The sequence below is a fragment of the Cariama cristata genome, unplaced genomic scaffold (genome assembly GCF_000690535.1).
Source record: "Cariama cristata isolate BGI_N322 unplaced genomic scaffold, ASM69053v1 Scaffold7537, whole genome shotgun sequence".
NCBI lineage: Eukaryota > Metazoa > Chordata > Aves > Cariamiformes > Cariamidae > Cariama > Cariama cristata.
This window is the reverse complement of record NW_009627008.1, coordinates 489-11,438: the sequence shown is the minus strand read 5'-3', so window position 1 is coordinate 11,438 and position 10,950 is coordinate 489. Positions and strand designations below refer to the sequence as shown.

General features: G+C 38.6%; 1 protein-coding gene across 1 annotated transcript; it reads right to left on the bottom strand.

Annotated features, from left to right (window-relative positions):
- Positions 1 to 5,745: 5,745 nt before the first annotated feature.
- On the bottom strand, positions 5,746 to 10,666 carry LOC104164823 (dnaJ homolog subfamily B member 14-like; the record flags this gene model as incomplete). The annotated part of the gene is made up of 2 exons (XM_009704275.1): positions 10,639 to 10,666; positions 5,746 to 5,920 (listed from the first exon to the last, which is right to left on the bottom strand). Coding segments are annotated over exons 1-2 (203 nt in total), but the record flags the coding sequence as incomplete, so codon positions are not given.
- Between the last annotated feature and the right edge of the window lie 284 nt (positions 10,667 to 10,950).

The window sequence follows — 10,950 nt, the reverse complement described above, 5'->3', positions numbered from 1 at the left end:
CACAGCAAACTGAAAAGGCCTTGACTTAGGGTAGGCACTACTGCACAACAACTAAAACCTCAGTGTGTTAGCAACATAATTCTCATCCTAAATCCAAAACACAGCACTGTACCAGCTACTAGGAAGAAAATTAACTCTATCCCAGCCAAAACCAGTACTTCTCAAACAGCATGAGGGCAAGTGGTGGCTTACGTTCATCCACAACCTGTTGACAGAGGTATCTCATTGTGCCTTGCAAAGCTCCGCTATCCCAGCTTGCAGTTGACAAGCCACCTGCAGAAGAACTGGTCAGCCAGCTTCAAACCGCAGCAACAGCCAGTTCTGCCTGACGCTGGGCTCCTCTCTGTGCTCTGATGGACGAAGGCAGAGGAAGCCCTCCAGGTCCTGAAATGTCTGCTCTCACCTGCAGAAATTCTGAGGCTACCACCACAGGTTCTCCTGTGACTACAAAACAATGTGATCCTACTGCTGTGCTTCTTGTTTCACTTCTCAAATCTACAATTCAGATTAGGTCAGCATCAACAGCTTTTATCAGGTTAACAAAACCTATCAGAGGTGCTTGCATTTCTGTATCAAATACCTGCAGTGATCCATAATTATGAAGGTCTGAGTACAACTAGGTATTTCAAAGGGCCTTCCAAAGCCTCTGTCTACATTCACAGGGACGGCCCAAAAGACAAATAGTTTGACCGCAATTACCAAAAGCTTGTGATGGGAGCCACCACTGATATTTCTCCCAGTGGTAATCTGAACCGAGCAGCACAGCAAGCAACAATGGCAATGTCAGCAACAAAGAACTGAGCAAGAGGAAGCTACGCTGACTTCTGATCCCAGAGCTGAGCAGAAGAACACAGTCAAATGCAGACCAGTTTCTACAAGGGTCAAGTTTCCAATGATGCCAGAGGGCCTGATGCAAATGGCATCTTGCATCTGAATTGGGAATGTGCCAGTCACAGTTTGGATGACATAACTGTGTCTGCAAAAAAATGCTCGATGGGAAGAGAAGGTCACAGTGTTGTCGAGGAACTTAAGTTGATACCAGCACACCCCTAGTTTCTGAAATGAATGCACCAGAAGTTCCAGATCTGGGTTTTACTGATAGATTCCACACCACATTAGGGTGCTTGCCTTAGTACTTTGCTCTTGGATGTACCTGGTCAGTTTGTTTCTCCTGTGTGCACTACATGAAATATTCAAGGCTGTGTTTACATCAGCATACTTTTCTCCAGATTTTGTTTACGCTTTTATTTTAGCTATAAAAAGTGTAGATTAAAGGCAGGAGCTTTCTGACAAAGTCCACCATATCTTCTGTGCCACTTTTCCATGACAGGCTCTATGCCTGTGATTTCCACCTTGACTTTCTCAACCATTCAACTGGATATTTCAACAATTCACAGCAGTTCCAGCAGCCTAATTAAAGGCATGCCCTGATTTCTTTGCATTGTGGTTTTTGGTTTTTTTTTCATTTTAGCACATGTTGATTGCTCTTATTATTCCACTTTCAGTTAATTATCTTCTTGACGCCATGTTAAAAAAGTAGCAATATATCTCTTTTTGCTGAATTCACAGAACTGTCAGCAGAAGGCCTGGAAAAGTCAGTCACACAACTTACAATCCTTCTAGTTTGATCCATGAAATGCGTAGAGGCATTTTTTTTGTTTACTCCTACTGGATGACATTTAATCCTGCCTTGCAAGGTTCCTACAGAACTCATGCCTCTATTGGTTTGTTTTGGTTCTAGCTCAAAGATCCAAATACAAAATTTCATTCTTGTGCTCTTTTCTGAGGGGCAGGCACTGGCGGGGCAGGCACTGGCAGAGCAGGAAAAGCAGTATTGAACCACAGTTTTCACAAGACAGCAATCCAACTTTAGCATACTACTAACCATGGCAGTTATCTTTCAGATGTCAAAAAGGTAATATGGAATATATGCTATGGCTTATTTACTAAAAAAGACACATCAGACACCATATGAATATTAAGATCATTTAAAGGGAGTCTGAGTAAAGTATACGATCTATCTATCTATCTATATATATCTCCGAAACTATTTTTCTGAAATCAGGTAGTAGACAATAGATAATACACACTTCACAGCATAAAAAGAAATGGGAAAGATTAATACACAGCAGGCAAATTTTTTTTTTTTTAAGTTCATGCTAGTCCACAAAACCTTTCCAAAGGTTCTGTACACTTGATATGAGTAGGCAGATATGATGAACAGAATTTGTTTCAAAGTAATTAAGAACTCTTTGATGGCTGTAATCCTGATCAGCACTTCTTCAGTTGTTTTAAGTGAATCAAAAGGAAAAAAAGTTTAAATTTTCTCTCCTACACAAATGTTTCATTTCTTTATCTCAGCAAAAAATGCCAATAACCTACATCAAACAGTAAAGGAATTGCTTTAAAGCAAAGACCACAGAATCCAAAAGCAAATTCTCCCTTTTTTATCACGCATACGATTCTCATGCATTTATCTTAAGTTGACATTGCTCAGACAGCTTTCAATTGCCTTGAGACTTTTAGGGCACTTGCTCTAAAAAGACGTAAGTCTACTGTGGGTCCCAACATATTTCTGCTAGTCTCCTGTCAGTATCTCCGATATGCAGGTCGCCTAAAGTGTTAAGGCAACTTAATCCAGCCCTCAATGACAAGATAAGCATCATTAAGAAAGAGATACATGTACTACAGATGGTATTTTCAAAGCATTTCTATTCAAAAGTAGCAAAGTGCTTTTGGGTATCTCAAGCTTCAAACTGTCACACTGAAACAGCGTCGTTCGCACAAAGAACAGAGCATCATTCAGCACTTATGCAATCAGTGGAAAGATATTGCATCTTACGCTTCTCCCTGTCGAGGAACTTGTTTGCAAGCTCATGTAATGCTCTACAGAACTGTTATGGTAGCTTGCTAGCAATCACTGTCCCTTGTGTACGTGGAAAAAAATAAAAACATCACAGAGGTGCTTGTTTGTACTCATGCCTACTCACATTACTAGAGTGACTCTGATGAAAATTAATGCAGCTAAATTAGTTATACTGCTCCAAGCATGTCTTCACTATGCTTCTTAAATCTATTGTCATAAGCAAATTCAAGATGGCTAGACAACTCCAGGAACACTAATCAGGCATCTAAGTCAGAGCGCTCAGAGTCAGTCCCCCTGTCCGACTGCTCACTAGAGCTTATGAAAACGCATTGGAAATGGTACGTGTAGTTAAATCATGAATGCTTTCTCTCAGTCTATATTCAATTACTAATAGAGAACCAAAAACTCCTAGAGGGAAGAATACTTGAGGATATTGACCACCTTTCAAATTATAAGCATACAAAACAACTTAGTTGGACAGCGTCAAATTCATGGTAACATTCAGAATTTGTTAAAAATTGAAGATTTTGCTACCTTGCTATCTAGAATTTTTTTCTTTACAGGAAAAAAAAAATTAAAAATCAGGCTTGAAACACTATTTAAAACAACCTCTTTTCACACAGCATTTCTTTAACCAATTCAAAGATCTGAAAATCATTCCACTGTGTTATGGCAGAAGTATATGGTGGTGACAAACTCTAGTCTCTGAAGAATACCCTCGCCAGAGGGGCACGTTTCATTTAATCGGAAAAGTCTGGGGCCCGACTGAAGCAATAACATATGCAGCCTGTCATATTTCCAACTAGAAATCTCATTCTCACTGTGGTTTAAACATGAACTTTCATTCAGCTATCATCGCTGAATATGTTTTTCAATTAAGTTTTACCCACTGTTTGTATTTAATCCTGTTCTCCTTAGCAATGCGCACACATTTTTTAACTCTTAACTGTAAATTTTCTAAGTGGTGTGTTGGTGTCACTAACTGACAACATGACAGACTTTTCAAAACTTCCAACAAGAACTGGAGACTTGTTCTGTTGATCACCGCACATCTAAACCAAAATTGAGCCTCTCTCCAAAGGTTTATAAACTGCTATACTGAAGGATGGTAGCATCACTCAAACCAAGGTCATAATATTGTTTTAACAGCTGATTTTTTAAGAGGTATGTAAAATACAAACAAGCATGGGTTGTTCTGCAAGCTATTACAATCGCTTATTTGCAAAGATCTGGGTAGGTTTTAAAAAAATCCAATTTAATATTCACAAAACAGATTGTTGAAACAGATACTACGAAGCAACGCTGCATCAAGATTATCCTCAACGTGCAACTTCTGTGAATACCCCTAACTCTGGTTCTGATCTCAACAAACTGCATTAATTTTATCTGGTATCTAGTGAATCCCTTCAAGGAAGCAATACCCAATACCATGAAAGCATACCAGGGAGAAAAGTTGGCTCTACATCATCATTTTTCTCAAGACAAAGTAGGCAACACGCTTTCTGGTAAAACAAACGAAAAAAAAAAAAAAAAAGAACTTGCAGGGAGCCTGACATCAAAGCAGACTGCAGCTCAGACTGGCATGTCACGGGTGAGTGAATACTGGCAGTAATACAGCCTTCCCTGTAGCAGCTTTCTGAGAATGTGTTACATGTCTTAATTTGATCTAAACCTCATTTTACAGAGGACTTCTTTCTGGGTATTTTGTCTCACATGCGTGTGCGCACATATACACATTTTGAATTAATTTTAACAGCTAATATTTCAAGGTGGCTAAAAATGCACACGCTTATTAAGCAGAGATGATAGTAAATGAACAGCTCTACTAAATAGCAACACCAAGAGGATATCCATGCCAGAGATGCTGCTGTCTACCTGCCTGGATGCAGAGCTGCTGTATCAACAAAGAAAAGCTACTTTTTCCTCACTGTTAGCACAGCTGAACAGATTACCCAGCTTCAGGAAAAGATCCCAAGACAGTACCAACAGCAACACACATTTCACACATAGAGACAAAAAACCCCCACACAAATTTGTTTTGCACAATAGTTCACACAATCTACACAAACTAAGAGACAAGGACCTCTTGATTTCCTTTCTTTGAGCTCCCTTGAAAATATGTGGGCTAGGCTTATCTGAAAATACAGGTGTGCTATTTTAGAGTGGCTGTATTCATATTTCTTTAGCAGAGATCAGGGCACGTATCAAAAAATATTTTTCCTCACTCCTACAGCCAACAAGTGTGTAATGATAACATGACTTAAGAGTTACTGGCCCCAAAAGGACATTTTTGTTGAGCTTTGTTTCTTTTTGCACATCCTCCTTTCCTGATATTGCCCCATCTTAATACCATCATGCTGCACAAAGTCCAGACAGAGTTTACAATGCAACTTAGAGACAATGTGCTTCAGGGCTTCTCAGATACCTGTACTTCCGGAACGAAACAGTTTTAACACAGGTCTAAGCCCAGCCTGTACAGCAAGATTAGCCTGAAAATAAACTTTAGGAGTGAGCACGTATCTTAAGTTTAAAAATATTTAAGAATAGAAACACTGTCCTGCAAGTTGCACTATAGAACTTTCATCACTTCTTCCCTTTACCATGAGATCTACTTAATAACTATTTTGAGTATTATCTTTATATAAAGTAACCCTGATAGTGTAAAAAGAAGAGTATTATCTTCCTCGCAGAACGTGAGAGCGTTTCATACTGTGTTTAAACACAGCGAAACTCTCCTCTTCCTTTTAGACAGTTCAGTACCAGTAACCCCTCTCAGCTAACCTTGAATTTTTTGGTTGCTTCTTTAGATGCTGGAGCTGAAAGCATAAGTACATAATACACAGAATGAAAAGCAGTGATGTATTTAAGCAAGGCCATACCTGAATACTCCTTCCATTTGGTCTTTGGTGTAGCCTTTTCCACTTTCACCTGCTGCAGATGCATTGCTCTCCTTCGTGCTATTGGGCTTACTGTGATCATTGCTACTGGCTGGTTTTTGGCAGTAAGCGCCTCCCCCAGCTGTACTTCCATTCTTCATAATAGCTTCCAACAAAACTATAAAACAACAGTATATCACAGTATCATTATAGGCATTAGCGATTAAGTTGGGGCTCTCAAGTATCTTAAATGGGAGCACCACATTATAAAAGACTAGCTGCTACATCCTTCTTCGTTATTGAACGTCACTTTGTACCACAAACGTTTCTGAAGCCAGTCTAGCAGCTCCTTTTCATGGCAAAACTATGGAAAAGTGTTTCAAAATTAGTGATTGGACTCCCCTCCACTCCTGCCAAGGTAATTTAATACTGGAGAGAATTAGTCCAGGTCCTTCATTTCTAGATGGTTTTGAAAGGCACTGAACCCGTGCTTTGGGGTGAAAACATCAGAATACCTGAATAAGCAATTGTGAATTGAAAAAGATGAACTAACCTAACACTCTAAAGAACCTGCAAATTACTCCATACAGAGACCAAGCCCACCTCCCGCACATTTCAGTTGCTACAGTACATACCTATTTGTAACCTGAGTCATTGCTGGCCACAAACTGATGCTCTATGCCCCTTCCAGGCAATACCAGCTAAAATTCAAACTACTGTTAAAATGCCACAAATAAGTTGGGACCAGCCAACTACATCCAGCTTTTGAGACCTGAATCTTGAAAACCAGCACGCTTTTGCTAGGTCTTGAAATCTTCTTTCCCTCCGTGCTCCAACAGATCCAAATTTAGCAGTTTTAATAAATCATCAGACACTAAGTCTTCTTTTTCTTTCTGGATATAAGCCTGTATTTTGTAGGTAATCTGTCTTACCAATAAATCAGAAACAGTACGATTCTAACTTAAGGGACTGCATACAAAGCATAATGTAGATTAAAGATTATTAAACCGTCTATCTTTCCTGAAAAGAGATCCCTTCACAACAAGATGGCAAATTACATAGGTCAAATTTGTTTCATAAAGAACTGAAAGTTAATGTCTACATAAAAAATGCCCTAATAAAAATTCCCAAAGAAAAACATCCCATGCACTCTGAAAGCATGTTACAGCTTTACTGTTAAAAACCCATTTTATTCTAGAAGCTAGTCAGAAGAATCCGGAACGATTTTCTCTTAAACCTAATTAAAAAATTTCTCCTCTGACTAGCAAGGTCTCTCTTAGAAAACTGGGATCCTACCCATCATCGCTTGTATAGCACAGGAAAGAAAAGAAAGCAGAGCTTTGTTTAAAAGGAGAACCACCACTTCCCTAAGATGTGCTTCTTAAAACTCTCCAGTATTTGCTTTTACTTATTAATTCACTTATTACCCACTGGCCACAGCAGTCTGAAGTACGGCAGATGAATAGCTACACTCGGCTTGAATAAAAAGTCAGCAGACTTCAGTGCCGGTCCTGTGCTCGTGCCTGCCTCAGCAAGACTCATCGATTGATCAGATTAGGCTTTTTACTGCAGAAATAAAGAAATGACTAACATTTAGATGCCGAGTTGTATACTGAGGGGATGTTTTCACTACAAATTAAATGAGGTTCTTGAAAACAGGAGAGCTATAGTTACATTGTGGATTACAACTGAAGCACATATCCAAATATTTGCAATAGTTTATTCTAATATTACCCCTTATGGCATTTAAAGTGCTGATGTAAATGAAGTAATAACAACTCCAATGAGGTGACTGTGTCTGCAGCCTAAGAACTAATCAAGAACAGAGATTTGAAGAGACAGTGCCCTCAGAATGAAGTATTTTCAGTCCAAATGTGCTCCAGACAAGTGATAACAGAAAACAAAATTGTTCTTTTTCTATCCTGTCATGTTGATATTTAATAACAGTATCATGTGGGATCCTACTGAACATGTGACCCTGACTTACCCTCTAGAAATAATGCTTACTCAACAGTTTTGCAAATCCTGCCTTTATATTGGTATAGCTCTAGAAATTGTCCATCTCTGCACTAATGCTTGTGCAAAATCAGTAGTACCACTAATGGCAGAAATGCAGGTATAGACAATGGTTTGCATTTTTAATACCCGGTGTCTCTTCACAGCAGGTTTAGCTGCTAAGTCTTTTCATGAATTGGTTTGGCTGCACTATACTTTCAATATTACCACTTCCTGATCACCTTCTCAGACCTCCAATCCCATAATGGAGCAGCATTGCTGAGAAGACAATGCAGGACACTTGCAAAAAAATTAATAATAAAAAAAAAATAAAATCCTTAAGTGTTAACTTCTTAAAATAGCAGGACACAGCATATACAAACATGCTATTGTTCTACGTTGAAAAAGAAAACCATACAAAGGGTCTGGGGCCATTGTTTTCTTCAAATAAAAGGTATAGTTCAGATATTCAGAAACAACTTTGACTCTTTCACGAACCGCTGGTGGTAAAACGGGCTGTTAGAACTGTAGTACTAACAGCGTATCCAAGACAACTTTCACTGTGCATCTAGGTATTTTAAAATAGGACATACAAGGAACCAAAGACTTATCTTGTTAGCAGGTAAAACAACGAATCTTATCTCCAAATGTGTCTGAAGGCTGTCTTGTGTGTACTGTTACCTGCTGCTGAAGGAAAGATCCTTGCACTGCATTCAATTCCATTATATGTTGAACATGACTCCCACTTTCACTAATGGAAGAACTGTTTAATTCAGAATTCATACTAATGCAACAGCCAAAAAAATTAAACTCGCGTACTCCTGAAAAGTTTGTTTTTAAAGGCAGCATCAGAAATTGTGCAAGAAAATCTGAAGAATCACTGACAAATAAAGTTGTCCTTAACATCATTTTCTGCCTTCAACTCCAAACACAACAGCATCTAAGTTTGAAAAGGAGGTCTTGTCCTTCATCTTTTTTAAATCCACTCTTACAAATCTTTGCCAGATGAGCAATTGGTTTTCATTCAGTTGCAAGATGAATCATTAGCAAAAATCATCATCAAACAATATTTTGAACAGCTGAATTGTAAAACAATTTTCTAGCAAACAGTGACGTCAACATGAACACTGCTACTATGAAGTCACTAGCTAAGTATCATTAAATAAGCACTGACCTTACATTTCACCCTAGTAAACCCTTAAAATAGCACTGCTGCAGTCAGCGTATTTCAGGCAGAGGCTTTGTTTAGCGAAACTTCACTGAAACTAGTGCTGAACGCATTCTAAATGCAAATGTCACCAAAACCAAACCACACATTGGTTTAGAGACAATAGTTAAAACCTGCTCTCTGTCCTTTTATAATTTGCTATAACATCAGGAGGAGGAAGCTCCCATCAGTGAAAGATTCAGCGCTACTGTTCTCATTGCTTTTATCACTGATGGAACATCATTTGTGAAATGGTGGGCAATTGTTCTCAAAACGATACTAAAGATACAACCTATGAAGAATTCGTGACTTCAGTGAGAAATTGGTACGAACTACCTTCTAATACATACCCCAAAGAGAAAATAAGCGAGCGCAGTGACAACTGGGGCTGCACCATACTGTCCTATCACCATATAAACCCTACTCATTATGACTTTAAAACAAGAATTTTTGTTAGAACTAAAAGAGCTCACAAAACCTTAACTGTTTCCTTCTCTTTGGTATGTGCTACGACACATTTTTAATTACCTGAATTATTAATTACTTTTGTGTTTTTTTTTTTTCCAAGTGGACCCTCCTGCTCAATTTATCTAAAAGATGACTGTGAGATAATGAGGCAGGCATTTAGTTTGTTCTTAGTCAGCATAAAATGCCAGTTCTAACTTATTGCACACCTTCTGGTTCCTGTCCTGAAAAAAGGACATTCTGTGTCCTTGCAGCTTGCTGCACTTTTTAACAGGGCTATTTGAGTGCCTCAAAAATAAAAAATAAAAAAAATATTCAATGAATTGGTGTTGTTTTGGGAGGAAATGGGACGAGTTGAAAAGAACTACCAACCTCCACAGCTAGAAAACTGAAGCACAGAGATGTTACAAGTTTACAGAGTCCCCTAATTTCTAAGTACCTAGTTCAAATCAGGCCTAGGGCCTGATTTTTTTCAGTGGTATTAGGGCATCTGCAATTCTCATTAGCTTCAGATGGAGCTTTAACTGCCCACCAGTTCCACAAATCAGGCCCTTGTTTCAAGCTGAATACCTGAAAAATGAAGCACAAACAATTAGCCGTCACTAATGGAAACCGAGTGAAATGACTTATTTAACATCACAGAGAAATTCTGTGAAGCATTTAGTTTCAGTACACATTCCCCAGATTAAGTCCACTACCATAACCACAAGACCCTCTTCTTTTCACCAAATCTGTACCTCATTTGTGACACACTTTGTTTTATTCACTGTGGAAATTAGCAAGTGTCCTACAGACAATAGCCTAATTAGCCATCTATTTCTTGCACTGAATACTTTACAATGATGGTTATGCAGTAGCAGTCCTACTTAAAAGAAAAAAAAAAAAACAAAACAAACACTCAAAACATAAATCAGTTGGAGATTATTTTTTTTTTCCTGAAAGCTACTGTAACTCTTATCTTGGAGGTCTAAGACGGTAATAAGCTATGTGAAGCAGACAAAGCTATTCACTCTCTTTGGTGGGAGAAGCTGAATTTAAACCCTCAGCCTTCTGGCCTCCTGACCAACACAGCTTCCAAAAGGCTGAAAGTATTTTCACGCATGTCATCTTCTCAAGTCGCAGAAATTTAGGGGAATATGGCAAACTTCTGCTTGTTTTTATTTCAGAGAGGTATGTAATGTGACAAGAATAGAAACAGTGCCACATTCTTATTCCAAAGCAACGGTTACCTTCTTCCAGGTGATTTACCAGCGACATCCATCCTGTCTTGCAGGAGGGGAAATCAAAAAACAAACACAAAACACTATATAATATAAAACAAGAAAAGCACTGATGAGACCTTTGCTTATTGTTTGCATACAAAAAGTAGTCAGGAGATAAGAGAGGTGAGAAAACATTCAACTGAATCTGCTCACCTGACTTAAAGGCTTCACTACAGATTAAGATACAGCGAAGAACACTTCCAGTCAGGATTTCACCCCAAAGTCATGCTCCAAAAATGGTAAATGCTAAGACCTTTAAGTCAGTACAGAGCACTGAAG